The 20,822-nt window shown below is 41.6% G+C and overlaps 1 protein-coding gene across 1 annotated transcript; it reads left to right on the top strand.

The window, feature by feature from the left end:
* Window positions 1-8,564: 8,564 nt before the first annotated feature.
* rnd3b (Rho family GTPase 3b) lies at window positions 8,565-20,485 on the top strand. Its single transcript, XM_064326695.1, has 5 exons — window positions 8,565-8,898; window positions 9,306-9,393; window positions 16,718-16,827; window positions 17,687-17,821; window positions 18,377-20,485. Exons 1-5 carry the CDS (start codon window positions 8,749-8,751, stop codon window positions 18,623-18,625), a joined length of 732 nt encoding a protein of 243 aa, XP_064182765.1. The 5' UTR covers window positions 8,565-8,748; the 3' UTR covers window positions 18,626-20,485.
* The last annotated feature ends 337 nt before the right edge of the window (window positions 20,486-20,822 follow it).

Genomic DNA, 20,822 nt, shown 5'->3' with positions numbered 1-20,822 from the left:
TGGAGATAAACCCCCCGCTCAACACACAGGGCTTCCGCCACACCACTCAGCCAATGTCTGCCTCTTATTCTGATTTATGTTTTAGACCAGCAACAGTCTTAGACCATGGTGAGGGAAGCTAAATTGACTCAATGAAAATGGTGATGATTAAATGCTTTTGGTAATAAAATATCTGGATGGAGTACAAAATCTGCTGACATTGCAGACGTCCTGGATAAGTAGCCATACACAAGACTAAAATTAGCAATATTCAGACAGAACTGAGCCCTGTTTAATTATCCACACCCTGTAGTGCAGGCATGTCAGTCCACCTGCCTGCCTGCCTGCCTGCCTGTTATCCAAATGCAAAGGGAGATGGAATCTCTGTGGTGATGGAACACGCATCTCATTAGAGCTGTCCAATCACAAAGCCATTTAGCGAATGCACAAGCACAGAGCTCAGGGCGTGCCCGAATGGGGTCTACCGAGCATCTGCAGTGGCCTTCCAGTCCACTGGGTCCTTCATTACTGACCTTCCTCCCAAGGTCAGAACAACAGCTGAGACAGTAGGTCCAACACACTCGAGCTCCAGACACAGAGAGACAAAACCAGCTACTGGGTGGCAGCTACCAGCCCAGCGTTACTACCTCCCTTGCCTGCTATTTGTTATTCAGTGCTGTTTTTCAGCCAGCCTAGCATGTAATAGGCTTTATAACACTCCATTTGATGCTGTCTGTGAAGTATGATTACTCCATGTTGCGTTTAATGCGTAGAACTAATGGTTTGGTAAATTTTTACATTTTTATGTTGTTGCTCATAAATGTCAGGTTTAAATGTCTGGAAGACCATGGAACAAGCAGAAGATCACATGCAGTGACGATGGCCATTATTTGCCCCTGCTATTGTTAACTTTCATAAAAGGAAAGAAAATCTAAAAATTACATTTGCGGTGATTTCCTCAAATGAAAATAAAGTCAGAGAAAATTGAAAAAAAATTTCTGTCAATGGAATATTTAATTAAAAATTTGCAATAATTGATAACAACTGAATTTCACTTGTGATCATACATATACATATATTTGATCTTTATTCCTGTATACATGATTTATTTTCTAATTATTTCTTGAGATGCTCCACTAATTCTGAATTATAAATTTTCATAAATGTAATAAGAATGGGAAATGGTTAATCATTAAGCCTATGCTCCCCTAAAGGCAAAATTTTGCCTACCAGCAAAAGAACACTAATGCATTAATATGGCCTACAAGCTGTACAGCCCAAAGATATTTTCCATTTAACACACAAGAACTGTGAACTGTGTTTTTGTGCATTTAAGAATCATGATTATCCCACAAAATTATCCAAGAAGGTGATTAGTATGAATGTTGTATATGCGGGGAATTGCAATTCCTGATTTTATTTAACTTTTTTTTTCACAAAGATTGAAGAAGAGGAAACATAGCCCCTGCCTCTTATTTATTCATTACCCCATGATCCCACATGCAAAATTTCACGATACCGGACCGAGCGAAAACCATTCAACTTAATATAGCAGAATTTGTTATGCTTCGGTACGATACCAGAGACCATTTGGCACACTGTCAATCACAGAACGCACTGTGCAGATGAGTGAGTATTTGGAGGAATTTGAAAGCCCCTGCTGCTACATTAATTTCAACTGGCCCAATTTTACACTCCAAATCTGCATCATGCCAGCAGAAGAGGGGATCATTTTCGCAAGGATTTCTGCACAAACGCCAGAATTTTGAGAACTTGCTTTAGTTATTTACTCAGAACACTGTAGCTTGCAGTTTTCATGATATTTTCACAGCTTACATAGTTGGATTTTGAAAGGTAAGTACCTCACTCAAAATGTAAAATTGGATTTCCCTGTCTAGGATCCAAACCAGCAACCACCTACTTTATGAGCTCAGTTCCTACTCGTTGCCAAAAATACTAATGCTATGTTAATACTAATATTGTTGTCCGCTGTTTGCAAGGATTTGGCGACATTTTCTGTGACAAAGGGTCTTCTTACCAGTGAAGACATGATACTGTTTTGTTCCACCCATGCAGTGGTCAAACTGTCCGTCTTTCCAAACCCTTTTCCACTGTTACTCTGTGATTATCACACCTCTTCCATTTCAACAGATGGAGCAGGCACACCAAACAGCAAAAGGACAGCAGTCAGTTCACTGTGCCAACTGCAATGCCTCCTGCCCTCTTTATAACTCAACAACACAAAAGAAATCTATTAGCAAAACAAAAACCAGAAGAGGCCGTGGATATATAATGAGTGTGTGCTGGTGTATTTTAATGTGGAGCCTGCCATATGACATTTAAATCTTGATTGGGATTCTGCATCAGATGGGATAGTAGAGTGGACCACCTGATCTGTCAAACCCTTCCCACAGCTGGATTTCATTTCAACGGGCCCTTTACCGAAGCCTCTCAGTCTGTCTTTCTGCTATCGCTAGAAATGAATTAAAGTTCATCTGCAACACAGGGCATTCAACTGTGCCATGATTTGATTTTGTGATAGTGAAGAATGATAGCACCCAATCCTCATGTCAAATGCACTGCATGTCCATCATTGTGGAAATGAGACTGATGCCAGTATCCACATGAGTGTGTGGGACCCTTCCAAACCAAAGTTTGCATGTGTCCTAATATGTTTATGATGGCAGTGACTGATGCATTGTGTGACCATATCAGATCCAAATGCTGTTAAAAGTATGGGGTCTGTACACTAGACCATGTTTAGCTCCTGTGCACTTGGGAAAACAGCAATAAAAGCGACATAAATCAAACCAAGATGGATGATCATGTTGGAGGAATAAATCACAACAATAGCAGCGGATATAGAATAGACCTTTTAAATCCCATTCACAGTCACTTGGATGCATCGTTCTGTACTTGAAACTAAAAATGCATCCCAGCACAAGAAGAATAAAAATGATGGCACCACTGGTCCAGTCTCAGCACTGAGATGGCTGCCATTCCAAATGCAGTGATGGGACATGCTGTGACGCTACAAGGCTTTTGGGCTGAGGACAGAGTGCTAGCTGTCCGTGTTTTTATACAATGCAGAGGAGACGGTGCATTCCTTACTGCCGATCCAGCCCACCTGGACTCTACTGGACTCTACTCCAACAGGATTCCGTTCAAACGACGACAGCCTCACCACACCCTGAGGTAAGTCAGCAGGTCGATGCTTTGGTGTTCGTCCCTCCCGTCTGTTACAGATGCACAAATTCCCCTTATGGTGCCCTTCCTCCAGTATTAACCTCCGCAGGTGATGATATTGTTTACAGCACACTTCTAGCTGTAGATTACAGCAATGGGGTTTACTGCACATAATGTATTCAGCTAAATCCATCATTATGTTGTGCTGGTACACAAAAAAATAAACTCAGATTAAACAATGAATGCCATCTCCCCCAGCCACATTCACAGTCAGTTCTGAACAGATGGGGAAGAGGCAATAAGTAATGAATGAACCATTCATCAAGACCACAGGTGTTTGGTTTCACAGACAGAGTGATTCCTCTCATGGCAACCCAATCCATCTATCTGCTTTCACAGGTCCTTAGTCTTTTGCTATCAACCAATAAGAGAGAGCGCTGATTCTGCTACTTGTGATGTGTACTAACTGTCTACACAGACTCCTGGTGGCTGTGGAGGCATTAAACTTAATATATCACCAGGTTATGTTTCTCTGTGGAAACATTTTATAGGTATACAGGTCAGAATGGCATCTTTTGCAGTTAAATCTTGCAACTTGGTTATCGAGTCAGATTTTTTAAAGAAGCCTACTATTACTGTATGGCAGATTCACTTAAATTTATCAGTTGTCAGTGTACATGGCTGACTCTACAAAATGAATTCCTTTACAACTCTGATTCTCAGTTATGGGGGAAAGTGCATGTTGTTGTATTTTTACTGAAATTATGTGCACAACAAAACCTATTAATGCACTAGACCATTCATCTAACTGAGTTTCATACTAATTCTGAACTATAGTAACACATTTAGGTTTGCTGTAGCAAAGAAATGCCACACTTATCCAGGTAAGATTTTAATTATTTATACATGTGTATTAACACATACTGTAACACAATTAAAATTAACTTGTTGTTCAAAACAATGTCGTTTTTCAGAAAATTTAAAAAAAAATTTTTATGGCATTAGACACATTTCAGTTATGTGCCATTTTGAGTAGTCACAGAGCCACGAAACACTGACATTACACAAAAAGATGATGAAAAACTCCTGCAGGAAAATCTCTGCAGTACAACAACAAAAAATGGGGAATTTTTACATGGAAATATGCCGTCATCGGTGATGAATCCGTGCGTTCCTAGAATCGAAAGAAACACAGGGCCTGCATACCTTTCCCCGAACGCTCTCGCAAGACAGGAGTCTCCGTGGTTACTCACGGAACACGGAAAATTCCAGAGAGCTCATTTCTCTAGCCTCGTCTGGCAGTGCTGTGCATCCCTATACCGGTCTTTTGTGGCCCTTTCTGACACAGCAGAGAGACAGTGCAATTACCTGTCACTCACTGTCACTAGCAATAATACAATTTTACTACGCATCATGATAGAACTGTACTTTACCTCTTTTTTTTTCAAATGTAAATATTAAAGTGACATTGGCAGTGTGGCAGCGTAATATAACAGTTAGGAAACTGGGGTTGTAAGGTTCAGAGTTTGATTTCAGGCTGGCTTGCGGCTGTTGTACCCTTGGCCGAGGTACTTGACTTGCTTCAGTAAATTTCCAGCTGTATAAATGTATCATAATCTGTGTAAATTGCTCTGGCCAAGAACATCTGCTAAGTGCCAAATTTATAATATTAATATGATTTTTTATTACATTAGAAAATGATTTATTATAGAAGTTTCATTTTTAATTTATTTTTAGGCACTGTTCCAAGACGCCAGGCATTTTGGGCATGTGAGTATTGTGACGTACCGGTGCTCACACATGCCTGTGAATCAGAGGGGCTGACATCACGAGAGATAATATTTGCTTTACCTCAGCAAGCCTGTGCAGCCAGTGGTGACTGGCAGCCTCCGGGAGGGAGAGAAGTAAAAATGAAAAGGAAAACATGGACGAATGCAGTCTGGCTGAATTAAGGAGTTGCTGAGTTTGAGGTGTGACGACAGCAGTGCTCTGCTTCCCAGACGGAGGGGGAGGTCCTCCGCGCTCGCCCAGCACACAGCTTCTCCCCGGTGGAACTGAGAGCGTTCCGAAGAGGGTTCTCATGTGTGTGTGAATTGCGCCGGGTGGAGGTCTGAACGCACTGAAGCCTGCTGATTTGCCTTAATTAGCCACACGCAGGCCAGACCCCTCGGGGAGAGCAGAGTCATGATCGGCCACAGATGTTCGCACCTCGTCCTCCCCCTCTTATTCTGTTTGTCTCCCTCTATTACTTCATTCCTTTCATTCTCTGTCACATCTCTCTCTCTCTCTTCTCATCCCTTTCACTCCATTTCCCTCTTCTTCCCCTCTTCTTCCAGTACAACCCTCTCGTTTTCCTCTCTCTCCAACTCTCTCTTCATATTGACATTTTCCCTTCATTTTCTCTCTCCATCCATCTCTTTCTATCTATGTATTTTTCCCCTCCCTCTCTCTCTCAATTTTACCTTCTCTCACCATGTCTTTCTCCTTCCCCCCCCCCCCCCCATATATTTCTTTCTTTCTTTGTGTCTCTTTCTTTCTCTGATGGGAGGGTGTGTGTGGGGAGGGCCAGGCCAAGTGCCTACAGTCTCAGAGAATCACCAGTAACATGCTCAATTGCTATGACAACCTGACTAGAGCCAAGCCTTAGGCAGAGTTACCATGGAACCATTCCGTGTGCTCTATGACTGACAGGACAAAGATGCTTAATTTAAGTATCCCCAAACCCTGGGCAATTAAGCTGTTATAACACATTAAGTGTAATTTAGAATGTTATTCAGGGGTGTGAAAATAACAGGCCCGTTTATTTAATGTCAATTTACAGCGCTGGCCTTTCACAATGCGATGCCTTTTTAGAAAAGTTTAGCATTTGGTAATGCTTCAGACAGTTTTTCTACCATAAAACACTGAACAACATGGGCAGGAAGGCTGTGTTGAATCTGCCCCATTTTTATAAACCCCACTTGGCAGATTCCCCAGATTTTTTCTGGTGACCTCAAATCATTTAGGTGGGGCCAGCATTGCAATCAGTGAAAGCTGAGATATCCTTCCATTATATTAGATGAAATAATGAAATACTAGTATCCACCTGTCACAGCTTGTTGATCTAAAGACTGTGATTCCACCATATGTGTCAGTATTTATCAGAAATCATTCTGAACTGTGTGAGGAGGTGAAGGGAAAATATATGGTATTTGCTTTTCCATTCATTAGACCACACAGATCAAGATGAATGTTACTGCCTATTTTAAATTTAAAAATTGTTACTGAACAACAGCATATACATGCCAGATTTTTCTTTCTTTCCGTGTTAAGCTTTTTGTTGCTTTGACATTGTTTACATAATATTTCTCCATCATGTAACCATAAATTTGTATAATCATCAAAACGAGATTGTAATTTTAAATGGACATTTTAATTAGCTGCATATAATGAGGACATAATGCTCTGAACCTAATTTAATTCCTACAGGGCCACTATGCTGGTTTGAGTTCCGAACAATTACCCCGGCTTAATTGCTTCAATTAGGAAATTAGCTGTATACATTCATATTGCAATATTTCCCAAATACTCTGTTTAGCTGAGGCTATTTTAAGAAAATATGCATGTTTGATAAGTGGTATGTTTGTTTATTAAATAAACTGTGGTTTGTATGTTTGGGAATATATAACAGTGGTCTGTATTATGTGAAAAGAAGCTAATTATTTTATTAAAACAGAGCTCAATAAAGCTCATTATTTTTGTTGAAAGAGTGTTCATTAATACTTCTATATTAAAGCACTGTATTAGAGTCTGTATTAGAGTCCCATTATTTTTAAGTACCATCGTTGTGTTTGAAGAGAGTTCATAAAATCTTATTTCCCCATACTACCAATAACTATTAATTAAATGAACATACTTGGCAATTGGGATGCTCATGAATGTGTTTTCAGACAATAAGCCAATTGCAATTAATCTTAGTGGGTTTTAGTGTACTGAAAACTATCAAAGAAATCAGTTTCAGAGAACAACATATATTTGAAAGGTGCAGAAACCTAATTCAGTTGTAACTCCTATAATAACTTGGTGAGAGTTGTGGTACGTATGCCTGTGATGCTGTTGCAACCTTTTTTTTTTTTTTTTTGCAGGGACACAAAAGATGTGGAGTGCGACATATTGATTTTCTTTGTTACAGAGCCAACATGGAAAGCTTTGTAAAAAAAATGTGAAAATATTGTGGTATACAGTATGTCACCGCAGAACCATGGTATGTTATTGGTTTCCTGGATTTATTAATTATTTATCATTAATTTTCCATTGCAAACTCATTCATTAAAGGGCTTTATACTATCAACTACAATTAGACTTGTACGATTTATTTTGGCAAATAATCTATTGTCACTGAATTGCATTAAAAAAAATGCCTGGCACTAAATGTGCAATCTGTACCTCTATTAGCCACATTTTGAATTAATTACAAATAAATTTAATTTCCTGATTTTAAAAAAAAAATTATTATTATCCCTCATCTCCCGTATATTTCTCCAGCCTTTGCCAATTATCAAAAAGCCCTTTAACCTTTAATGCTGAAGTTGATTTCTTTAATCTCTCCTGAGCCAGAGGAGGGCTTAGGTGGGATGCAAAGGCTGCATTGGACTGCTAGTTTGCCGTTAGAAGCAGAGCTGGCACAACCCTTTTCACACATGCGGCAAAATATTACCAAGATTTACCATTTAGGGTCCATGTGTGCAGGAGTTCACTTCAGAAAGATAACTCTAGCAATAAGATTAAGGGAAACATTTTGTTTTGATGTTAGTCAGACAAATCCATAACATGAATCAGACAAGCAGGCAAAACTTGACGTTTCACTGAATGATGCACCCAGCTAGGGTAGCTGCTGTAAAAATAATAAGTAAACAAAATGAATGACACCCACAAAAGAAAGCCACGGAAAAGCTTAGTACAGCTCTGAACATATTCAGTAGCTGTATGTTCAACTTCGTGTTTGTGTCAGAGTAACAGCTGTTTCTGTAGGTGCGTTAGACAGGCCTTTAAGTCAGTTTAAGGGTGTCACTCAGCATAGAAGGTCCAGAAAAGGCTTAAGCCTACATTCCATGTATGTGTATTTATGTGCATCGTACTGCGGGCATACTTGTCAATATAAACTTCTAAAATACCCTAACATTTTAGTTATGGAAGCATCATTCAATAAGGGATTTACGGCATTTAACATATAGCCTACCTTGTTGGTAGATGATAATAGAAACCGATGGGGGCGCTCTCATTGTAGTTATTTACGTAGTTTCTCTGGGTCTCCAGTGCCTTTTGTCCCGTGCGGGAAAAGAGGAGGGACGCGTCGCTTCCTCAGATGTGAGAGAAAGCGATTGGTTCTCAGCCGCGTATATAAACCGGCAAACATGCTTCCACAGTACAGACGATAATCGGAGAGAGGAACGCTGTCCTGTGCTCGCCAAGAAACCGTGCCCAGTTTCACATTAGGAACAGCTGCCCCGGGAGTTTTCAACAGATTTGTGCCAAAGTTTGATTTTTTTGTTCTTCCCCGAAGTCGGTACTTTGGAATACTAGGCTATTTAAAAACGGAAATCAATGAAGGAGAGAAGATCTAGCCAGAAGCTATCTCTTAAATCCGGGATGGATCCAAGTCAAAGTGTGAAATGTAAAATAGTGGTCGTAGGGGACAGTCAGTGTGGGAAAACTGCTTTACTTCATGTCTTTGCGAAGGACTGCTTCCCAGAGGTACGTTTGGGTGAGGATGTCGGTGGATAGCTAAACTCCTATGGATTCGTGAATCAACCCAACTGATGTAGTGAAGCGGAGGTGTTCGACTACCCCTTTAAATCCATATCGCTGTTATGGAAATGCATTTCTCTCACCGCTTGTGAGCTAATAAGCTGGCCACACTGCTTCGCTTTAAATCAAAATCACTGCATGTGAAGATGAGCTTTATTTACGATGGTTGGGTTTGTAATACAGGCTGTGTATTCCAAAATCGAAGTCCTGAACAAGCGTGAACTTCTTTGTTGGAGGAAGGATAACAGTGCCGATTTTAATCGATTGTATGCAGTAACTGTTCTCAATAAGGGTTTGTGCATATTGCTACACTTTCCCCAATGTTGTATTAAACATGATTTCATTTTGTTTAGAACTATGTTCCCACGGTGTTTGAGAATTACACTGCCAGTTTTGAAATCGACACGCAAAGGATTGAACTCAGTCTGTGGGACACCTCAGGTAAGAGCTTTAGATCTCACTTTCTGCTGTTTTTATATCATTAGCCTACTGGTAGGCTGTGTCTAATCCTAAAAATGTACTGCTTTTTCATTATTGTCTGCTGGAGTAGCATTGCGCTTCTGTCGTGTAAAGCGTAGCCTATCAATTCCATGCATTTTTTCATACGTGAGTATTTTTAGATGTCAAAGAATAACTAAATTTATATAGGCAATATTGAATAAAATATGACTACGTGCTGGCCTAATGCGGAAATATGTAATTAAATGGAAAAGTAGCGCTATGTGTTACCAAATGATTGTCTAGACTGAAATATGGTCGTGAACCTTGAAAAAAAGGACGTTCTCTTTCTTTGCTACAGTTTTGGGAGGATAGTCGGCACTGTCTTTTTCGTTGCAGTAGCCTATTTGGGATGTCTAACTGTTGGTCATTGCAACTAATGAAGGAACTATTAGCCTACCCACTAGTCCCCGAACTTGCAGAAGTTCGGGCTTGTGCTTCTATAACCCCAGCGGAACTGACGCTCCTCATTTGCTTGGTGTTAACCAGACGCTTTCTGCGACGGCTTATATTGTGGAGGCTTTCTGTGGTGACGCTCCGTCTCTGGAATGCTTGGAACTGGTCGGTTGGACAGGCGGGCGGACAGCGTTATTAAATCTTCCGGCGCACCGCCCGCACACCCACCCTGTTTTTACACATTTCCAGCCACACAGGAGACCAATACAGGCTACAGTCTTGCACATATGTAATTGGTGTGGTCGTCTAAAGAAGGGCTTGGGGGAATTACTGATTTCTTGGCAGACCTAGGCAATTACTTTTCAACGGTGAATTAACACTGATCGAACTGAAGAAAGAGTTGCCTGGGCCTACATAAATGTTTTCTCAACTGGGGAAAACATTATCACAGCCTCTAAGCAGTAATGGGGGAATTATTTTCAAAGGATCAAAGACCAAAGTTCCCTATATTGTACTGTGCTATATCTAATCCATTGACTAAATGTCTACACCTGTATTTAAAATAAATGTTCTCTTTCAAGCTACATAACCGATTCCTTACACACAGTGATTGCTGGACAGCAGGCTTTATCTGATAAATACAAAAAACTGGACTCTGTGCTTGCTACATCTCTTACCTGTTCTTTGTAAAGATTGTTTTCCACTGTGGAACAGAAGAGAAAAAAAAAACCTTGGAGCTCCTTGCTGGCGTCTGGAAGTAATTATCTTCTGTTGCCAAACATCCAGCTCTCTGATTGGCCAGACTGCTAACCAGCTTCACAGTGTAGCAGGTTTTGGGGGAAGGGGTGGGGAGGCAGTTTGGAGAATGCTGGAGCAGACTGCACCTCCAGCTGGGTATGTTCTTGTGAGCCTGCCTAGGCCATGGGTCTGTAGTCCACTCAGCTGCAGACTGCACATGCCTTCTCCAAAATGCTGACAGCTGGGAGTATCTTTATGGAGGAATTTCTTATCAGCGTTGGAAGCCAGTTGCCCGTCATTACCTTTGTCAGTTTGGGACATGTCTCAACATGCTTTTGGAATTGAATGAATTCATTTTATTTACAAGTAATCATTTCTGTTACGTTCTGAAATGTAAGAAAGGGACATTAAAGATTTCCTTGGGTATTTTTATAACGTTGATTAATTCTGGCAGCTTGTAAAGCCCTGAAACGATACCTGCTGAGCAGCACTGTGGTTGACTTTATCTTGGGGGTTCACTGAGTGTAATTTGGTCTGTTCTATGGGCAAAAACAGCAGCTGCCTCCCTGGCTGTGTACTGGCCATTGTACAGACTGCAGCCAGCTAGGATGTCAACAGATCTGTTGGCTAATCAGTCACTATCCCAGTGCAGAATGCAGCCCTGCCCATGAGTGATTAGTGTGTGTGGTGGGGGGACCTGTCAATCAAGCAGCTGCTAAATGCTTTGACTGTTATGGATGCAGGAGGGGAGGGGATAGGGCTGAAATGGGGGTTATAATTGGCTGGTTTTCCCCTCCTCATCCCCTCCAATATATGGATAGCAGTGAGACTGAAAGGTGCTTGGAGAAGAATGGTGCTGTGTCTGACATGTTTGGGCCATTCAGATCCCTGCAGCCCCACTGTGAATGCCTCCAACACTTAATGATGGAGGTATGTTTTGTGTTCAAACACACCTTTTGTTTGTCCTGTGAATGTGAGTGTTTGTGTCAAAGCACCCCTTTTCTTATTCTGCTTGCATCCTCTGAATTCAGGGGAACCCCCCCCCCCCCCCCTCCCCCCAGACACACTCTGGTATTCCAATTCCTTAGACTTCCTGGGGGACCCCTCATCCAAATCGGTCATTATTGGTGCTTTCAAAATGGAGAGAGGGGAACATTTTAATTGTCCTTTTGTTATATTGGTGGACCTAAGTAGTTCTGTTTAATTTGCATAGTTTGTTCATTTGTACAAAATTGTGTACACAGTGCTGTGAATGAGGTGTAGCATTTCTGCATGTGAATAATGAAACCGCGACTCAGATTACACAACTGAATTTTACTGTAAATCGTCCTTGCTGCTTTATAGCTACTCTGTCTGTTCTTGTATTTTCAGTCCAGTACTGTGCATGATTTATTGCTCAACGCACCAATTTAATTGGTATAACTCCAGGCATTGATGCATAAATGCAAATGGCAACAACCGATGTAGCCTAATGGTGAACATTTGCACTGTTTTACAAAAGAGAAAAAAAAACGGGGGATGGAAATCAGACATGAGTTTTTGAAAATAACTATCTGGACAGAAGAGTCTGTGTGTCTAGCCCCCTGCAGACGGGTCAGCTGTGGGATTGACTCCTTCCTTTTGAATGCGCTCTATAGGCTAAAGACAGCCGTACTTTTGAATGGGGGCTGTAAAACAGGCCACTCTTATCAGGCCATGCTTGTGTCTGTGGGGGATGGGCATGTCTGAAGAAGCCCTTACCTGGCAGCCCTTTTGTTCTTCAATTATCTGTGAAAGGTTTAATTACCCTGGGTCTGTCAATCACAGCCTAAATGGCTAAACTGAAGTAATTTAACAAAATGCATTTATGACATTTGCCAGTTCTGTTTTTCAAATGGTGAACAGTAGAGCACAGTCCCACTGAGCTTAGCACCTTTACATTTTTAAGGCTTTGATTTATACCTAAAAAGGTCATTTACCAATTCCACTGTTTTTGAATCGGTATATTTCAATGTACTAATATAGTGCAGCACTGCACGAAGAACTTTTAAAAGTTGGGATTTAGAGGTGTAGTTTCTCCTTGAACAGACCTTCACCCATGCATGGGTCTTGGCAGGGGGGGAGGATAACTTTTTTTTTTTTGCTTTGCCTCACTGGTGCAAGACAGCCTTGTAAAGGCCGCTGTGCTTGTTTTACACTGAAAACCACACTGAGGTCAAAATGCTTGTATATTTTCAGTGAGCTCGGGGCTCTGCTTTCAGTCTGGCCTTCAGTGAAGCGGCCTGGTGATTGGAAGAGACTGAAGAGTTGCCGTGGTGTCACCTGAGCCCCCCCTCCCCGATCATGATCGCCGTTCCCATGCTTTCAGTAAATTTGCTGGGTATGCTTAACCCCCCTCCGTAGACCTCAGCCATTGTTTTCGGGATCGCGTTTCAGGCGTCGCGTTTCAGGGCTGGGTGAATTGGACCCGCATGCCTCACATTCCTCAGTTGGAAAGGTTGGGGCTTTCTTTTTCGGTACAAAGAATCCATTGTGAGGATTGAGATGGGAACTGCTATTTAAGAGCTCGTCTGAATGTGGGGATGAATGAACCTTTTTTTGCGAATTAAATCTTTTATCTTGTTATCGAGAGAGGAGATGGAATTTAGGTGGTGTTGCATAACAGAAGACAGGAGGCAACTGAACTGTAGTTTTGCTCCAAGTTGGACATCCTTTTTTTGTTCCCTTTTCGGTCTTAACTGTGGGTGAATGGCATGTTTTGGTCTTGGAACAATATGGCGTCTTTAACCAGTTTTCTAGTTTTCCTGTATCTTAAATCTAATTAAATTTGAACTGTGACTCCATTTAGGCCATTGCCTCTGTTTTCTGCAGTGTCAGGAGACTGAAAGAACCTCCTCAGTGCGTTAACTCTCTGGGATATTACGTGTTGAGTGAAGTTTGTATCTGGGATCTATTAACAATTAATCTTTGTTAGTAGTGAATGAATCTTGGAGCAGATTTTGATGGGTGCTTGACTCAGAATGGCTCTTGACCCACCAGATGTCCTGCTGGAAATGAAAACCAGCTTGGTGTCCTTTGCGGATCAAGGGTGTGATGGGAAATGTTGGCATAAAAAAGCTTGCAATTTCTGTGGCCAAGACCACATTTCTTGTGGTCTGGTGTATGCCTACCCCCCCCTCCCACTAGGCCAAATGGCTCTTCCCTTTTAGGAGTTGGGTTTGTGCCTTTGGCAGGCTTGTTGGGCTGTTTTAGGGCCCAATCTGAACTGCCAGCAATGGGCTCTTTCCAATTGCTTATTTTACCTCTAGGCCTACATCCTTTCCTTGCATCCTTTTCTCCCTTCCATAGCTCCCTTCAGGAAAGGATACAGGGAAATGATGCGAGGGCGACAGAATCAAGAAAATGTGTATTAGATAAATGGAATTTCATTCAGTCCACCGTCAGCTTGATGCCACATCAGCAGATACAGTTAGAGGTGGATCCACAGGTCGATTATTTGTATGCCATGCATTCCAGAAAAAATACTTCTGCAAAGGATGCACAAAGGATGTTTTCTTGCTCAATAATCCTCCGGGAGCTTCCTAGGTCCTCTTCTCGCTCCTTTAAGGAGCATTTTAACGTTGAGGACTGAGGAGATTAGGACATCATAAAAGATTGCAAAAAGAGCCCAGTATTATACTCGGGTTAGGGAAGTGGACTTGTAACTTAGAGGGTACCTGGTTTGATTCTCATAGGGGGCACTTCCAGTTGTAGCATTGAGCAAGGTGCTTTGTATGATTGATTGTAAAATGCAAGGTGCTCTGGATAAAGGTGTCTGCTAAACTCTTAAAAGAGTAGAATGTATAAGACTGTGACCCCGTCACCTTACTGGTCTGTAGCCTGTGAATGGAACTCTGGTCTCAGTGCGGTTGAAGGATGGGGACAATGTTTCTAGGAAGATGGGAGGGGAGGGAAGGGACAGAGAGGGGGATAATGTGTGGTGGTGGCGTGACTGGGATTAAAACCATGTGGAGACATGGTTTGCATGCATTGTAGCCTAACCTTTTTATTTTTTTCCTAAATACTCATCCTAGAAATGTCTGTATGATGGGTATCTTAGTGTAGTGGGTTTCAAAGTTTCTGTCACATGAATGAAGCAATCATGCCAGACATGCACTTAACTGCTAAAGCAAATGCGTGGAGTTATGTTAACAGAGACAAACTCATTACTACTGTTTTTTTACAAATGGAGTTCTTCACCAGATCTGATGTTCCATCTTGTTTATATCTCAATCTGGAACGAAGTATGAAAGTTCTGAAAGGACTTGGACCACGACACAAGGCACTTGAGATTCTGGCCAAATCTGCTTTTGCAAGAGTCTCTTTATAGTTTGGCTCATTTAATTTATATGCTGCATATTTAAAGTCAAAATGGGACTTCGGTTTTGTACTGGTTCAAAATTCACAAAAGGCAGTTTATTTACTATAGAGTGTGTGGATTTTATTAAATCCTTTATACATGTTCTCTTGCCATTATAAAGAAAAGAAACTCTAAATTTAGATCTGGTTGCTGGAAAATTGCATGACTTTAAATAAGTATGCCGATTGAAATGCTTGTGGTCATTATTTCATTCCTTTCAGTTCAGACAACTTTACCAGACCTCAGACATGGTTTGCTTCATGTAGCCTAAGTGATCCTTGTGCTCTTCCATAGAATGACAAGCTTCTGCATTTTTGCCTCTTACAATTTATGGGACTATTTTTGGGTCTTAAATTGGATTATTTCTGTGTCCTCACCTGACAGTTTTTCTGAAGCAGCGCAGCAGTAGAGCGAATGTGTGTGTGTGTGTGTGTGAGTACTGTACTGGAAAGCAAAATTCCATGTATTTCTGTTATCAGGCCTATGGGTGCACCTCAGATTCTCCACTGAGTAATCGGGAGTGTCCCTGGTCTACAGCGTGACTCTGTTCGCCACATTCTTCCTAGTGGATGCATTTCCCAACCAACCCTTTAACATTCCAGGAAACCAGATCCCAAAAGCAGGTTTTTAAAAATATAATTCATTAATTGAATCTTTCTGAATTGATTGAATGGAAAATTGAATTTTTCCCAAACCTGCAGTGGTGCACAGTCAAGATCTTGCACTATGATTGGGGGGGGGGGATCTCTGTCTTGAACATGTCTGGACCTGCACCCTTAGCTGGAGTACCTAACTGGTGAAGCTGAGAGATCAGAATCCTACTGGACAACATGCACACTTGTGTATTTTTCCTAAAATGCAAGAATGTGAATGTACAGCAAATTATTTTTTGTTGAAAGCATCAAAGATGTTCGAATACATAAGGTCTCTTCCTGATTTGGTAAATATGCCTTCCATCCTCTTATGAACACTCAGTTCAAATCAAACCGACCAGTTAATGAGTTGAGAGTCTTTGGAATGGGATGATTGAAGTTGAAGTAATGAATGAACGTGTGATGAAGCTGAAGTGATGGCTTGCTCAGGTATTGAGGGCGTGAGCGTCTGAGTGTTTATGGAGAGCTACCGAGGCGTACACGGCACCATAAACCGTGGTGCTGCATGACTGGAGGACCAGTGCGTAACTGGACATTAGTGTGCATGCATGCTGAAAGTATGGGCATCGTTTAGGCATGCACCTTTTGTAGGCATGCGACATTAGGCAAAATAGTGGCTAAAATAATTGGGCTAATGAAGGTTGTAGTATTCCAGTGCTTCAGTCTCACTTGAAATCATTTCTCACCTTTCTGAACAATAAGACTTGTCTTTGTTTCTTTTCTTCATGTTTGATGGTCTGAGGTTCTCTTCCATCAGAAATGAAATATTGCAAATATTTTGCTGACTTACTCATTTACCCTACCTGTCCCTTGCATGCAAAGTTATTGCTTTTAAATGTTTTTTTTTCTGCTCATGAGTTCCTGACTGAAATGTGTACATTGACACCATTAAAAAATATTTAATTGATCATGTAGCAGAATAACTGTTCTAAATTTGAACAGATTAGTCACAGCATTTAACCTTTTTAGATGTTTAATGTACGATTTAAAATCTAGTATGGTCCTCTCTTGTGTTTTGTATAATTACAATGCTAGCACATGTTTGGACACCCCTCACTCCAGGAGGTTCTGGTGTTTAATGGCCAATGGTATCTGTTTTCAGGCTCACCATATTATGACAACGTGAGGCCTCTATCCTACCCAGACTCCGACGCCGTTCTCATCTGCTTTGACATCAGCCGACCTGAGACCCTGGACAGTGTGTTGAAGAAAGTGGGTATTCCTTCAATTTATTTTATTTTGTTTCGTCTTTCAGTAGTCTTCACAGTATTCAAATTCCCCCTTTTATACAGCTTTTTTTTCTTATTTGACAGGAAGGCGATTGTCTTTGTTTCAATGGGGGGCATTACAGACACATGAGCCCTTGCAAGAAGCTTTCCTTTGTGTTAGTGGGTCAAGTGACTTTGAAAGCCAGATGACAGAGGGGAGAACTGGGTTGTACCAACCGTGAAGGGGAGGGCGGCTGGCTCACACACAGGGAGGCATTTCTTTAACCTTGTGCTCCACAAAGGGGGAAAGTAGTCCCAAGCTGCTTACACATGTGGGGAAACTAGGCTAATAATTGAGGTCACCCCAGACGCTGCCATAGCAGTTTGGTTGAGCACATGAGGCAACCCAGACACAGGGTTTGTGAGGGCGGAGAAACCCTTGACCCTTGATGTCACTGAGAATTTCTCCTTGCTGTGCCAAGTCACTGTCATGTGCGGGAGTCTAGCCGGTGGCGGGGGGGCTGGGTCTTGTTTGCCGCCCCACTTGTGAAAACAATCGCTCGCTTGTGTGGCTCAACTGATCCCCATCCGCTCTGCTAAGCCTGTGCTTGAAATCCACTTGTCACACAGCGGCAACCACAGACTGACTGTTGTTACAGGGGAAAATTTGTTGCTTATTTCCAACATTTAAGGATGCAGCATATACACGTGTACTGGAGGTCTTGGGTGGGGGAAAAGAGTTGAACCTGAAGAGAAGAACATGCATGTGTTGGCATGGCAACCTCCTCCTCAGCATACATCTCTATACAATGAATGTGATTTAATGGAAGTAAATCTAATGGTCTTTTCTTCACCTTCACTAGTGGAAAGGGGAGATCCAGGAATTCTGCCCGAACACCAAGATGCTGCTTGTGGGGTGTAAGTCGGACCTGCGGACGGACCTCACGACCCTGGTGGAGCTGTCCAGTCACAGGCAGACGCCGGTGTCATATGACCAGGTGAGCTGGCGTCGCTCTGCTGTTCAGTCCGAGGTGATGGTGCCGAGTGAACCATATTTCCCCATTAAGCATGGAGAAAATGCTTTTGTTGCTACAGCAGCAACGGCAAACCTGTAATGGATCACCCGCGCCTGCGGGAGAAATACATTACGTTCTGAAAGGGGCGCTGATTTCATTTGCTAATATGGTTTGCAGACCTTCTGATATTTACTTCTGCAACTTGTGTAAGTAAATTAATCCTGACCAAAAGGCAGCTTGTCTGGTACAATTTACAATTATTTGCTCTTTTTCTGAAGTCGCTTCTCAATTACTTGAACAATGTCAGGAGCAGTGGGTCTGTATTACACTAATCTAGGCCACTGACTAAAGTGTTCTTGAGACTCTATGGTTTTAGGCCACTGAGTGTCGGTGCAAAGAGGATTACACTTGTATTGAATTCAGACTTCTGATGGAATTGAGTGAATTTAACCTTCCGCCAGCAGGAAGCACAGCACTGTTAATTTAAGCAGTGCCGGAATGGGCTAATCTTGTTTTGTGGTGTTTTTTTTCCTGTAGGGTTCAAATATGGCCAAACAGATTAATGCCCCCTACATCGAGTGTTCAGCCCTGCAGTCAGAGAACAGCGTGAGGGACATCTTTCACGTGGCCACCTTGGCCTGCGTGAACAAGAACGGCAAGCACGTCAAACGGAACAAGTCCAACCGGGCCAATAAGAGGATCTCGCACATGCCCGGTCGACCTGACCTGTCGGCTGTGGCGTCGGACCTGAGAAAGGACAAGGCCAAAAGTTGTACGGTCATGTGACTGCCTCAGCCCTGCCAGTGTGGATGTGGTTTTTAATTTTTAATTTTTTTTGGATGCTGGAAGTAGACCAGGGGAAGGAGGAATTGAGTGCAAAGCAAGCCCCTCTCCCTGATCTCAAACACATTTACAAATGCATAAAGGGGGGTGTGGTGGTGGTGGTGGGGGATGAGTTGCACTTTAGAGCATCTGTCTCACTCTCAGCTGAGGTTCACTTCCTGTTCTGGAGTGCGCAGTGCCCATCAACTACAAAAAGTGACTTTATTTGGAGGGATTTCCAATGAAACTGCACCCCATGCCCACCTATAGGTCAACTTGCCTTTGTGTTAAGGCCTTGAAGTGTCCATTTTTGTGCTTCTGACTTGGTTACCTAACCACACTCACACAGACACACGCACGGAAGTTGTGTCCCCGTTATAGATGTTGCATCAGGAGGTTGAGGGGATGAAATCAGGGTTGCGCACTTCCTCCACACAGGAAATGTGCAGGGGAAGGAAGTGATGTCACAGAGCTTTTTTTAAAATGTGAAAAATTGGCTTCTGCCACTCCCTACCCCAACTGCTCTTGTTTTGGGGGTGGGGGTGTGTGTGTGAAACTGCTATGCCTGCAGACAGAAAAAATGACAGGACTTATTTCTTGTATGGGCCCTTGAAACCTACTCTGGGCCATCAGGCATAGAACTAAAATGACAGCAAATCACTGTGGTTAAAATTCGGCTTTTTATTTTTCTTTGGAATCCATTTCCCATCCTTTCATAGCTGCCATGGAGAGTTAGTCAGACATAAGTTGGAATCTGTTCTGTTGAAACCTGTGCCATACTTCTGGATTTGAGCCTTTTTTCATTTTCATCCCTGTACCAATTATCTTCATATTCTCTGCCCTTGTGATTTTTAACCAAAGAAAATCTTTAATGTTAAGTCTCATTACTTGCTGTTCATCTTAGCTGTTCTCAAAGGCCCTGCACAAAAGGAGTGTAGTTGGGAGTTCTAGGAATATTTATGCCGTCTCTGATTGGTTCTGGTCAGCACAGTATCGTTAGCCTTGCAAGTAGGCTTCTTGAAAAAATAAATAAAATAAAAATTAATTTTGTGGCGGTAATGATTAAACCAGGGTATTGTGGGATATGTCAGACAGATCCACTCCATTGACGTCAGTGATTGTGTCTGCTGTGCACACTAGCTTGAGTCAAGGAAGTTTCTCAAACAGCCAATCAGCAGTGAGACTGTCTCAAAAAGGCCTGTCTTGCAGTTCAGTTTCCTTCTGCAAGGATGTCTTCAGCTATGCAATACATTCATTTCTCTGGTCCCAATTGGAAACAAACTTTTGAATGAAGTGTACTGTTTTTTCTTTTTTTTCTTTTTTCTCTGAAGAACATGATACAGCCTTGGTTTCATAAGCCTGAGTATTTTTTAAATTTTATTTTACTTTATTTTTTATTTTTTTTCGTGGAGGCGGTGGGCTGACATTTTGTTGAAGGCTACACTTTCTTTGAAGTGCCGGATACTACCCTATACATTACAATATTCTGCATATGCTCTTGTTGCACTTTGATCATGTTAGTTTACGCAAAACAGGTGGAATGATATTCCGGTGTGTTCCAATTCTCTGTACAACTGGAGATGGCTCTGAAGTGCTTTCAGAATGTTACATTTGGAGTCCTCAAGGGCAGTATTATCAGCTAGTCGGTATATGCTTTCTGTACATAAGTGTTTTTATTTTTATTAAATTATGAAAGTCTTATGTAGAACATCCTCACTTTTTGAATGTTTGAAGTCCATTTGTAAGTCTGTTAATTGATGTTTCTGCCGTATTTATTGAAGTATATATTTTTTTCTTTGAAATAAATGTAAAAGTTTTAATGTTCATATTTGCAAGTTGTGTTTTTATTTATTTTTTTATACCAGCATGTAACACATGGGTTCGGCATGTAACTAATTTTACTGGCTATTAAATTGCATGAAACCTATATTTACAAGTATAGGCAAAAAATGAGTGCAAATCTTCAGAGTCTGAATCTGCTATGAGAGTCAAGTACTCGGTGTCTTGGGTTACCTGGAAAAGCCCTTTGGGTGAAATTTGAACATTGAACATTTACTCTGTTTGCAGAACAAAATTAAGTATTCTAGTTGTAGTTAGCCTTGCAATTTTATTTTACATTTTGTGTGTCTCCTGCACTTGTGGAGAATGGTGGCTTTTTACA

The sequence above is a fragment of the Anguilla rostrata genome, chromosome 3, assembly GCF_018555375.3.
Source record: "Anguilla rostrata isolate EN2019 chromosome 3, ASM1855537v3, whole genome shotgun sequence".
NCBI lineage: Eukaryota > Metazoa > Chordata > Actinopteri > Anguilliformes > Anguillidae > Anguilla > Anguilla rostrata.
Note: the sequence above shows the minus strand (reverse complement) of the source record. Positions and strands in the feature narration are given on the sequence as shown.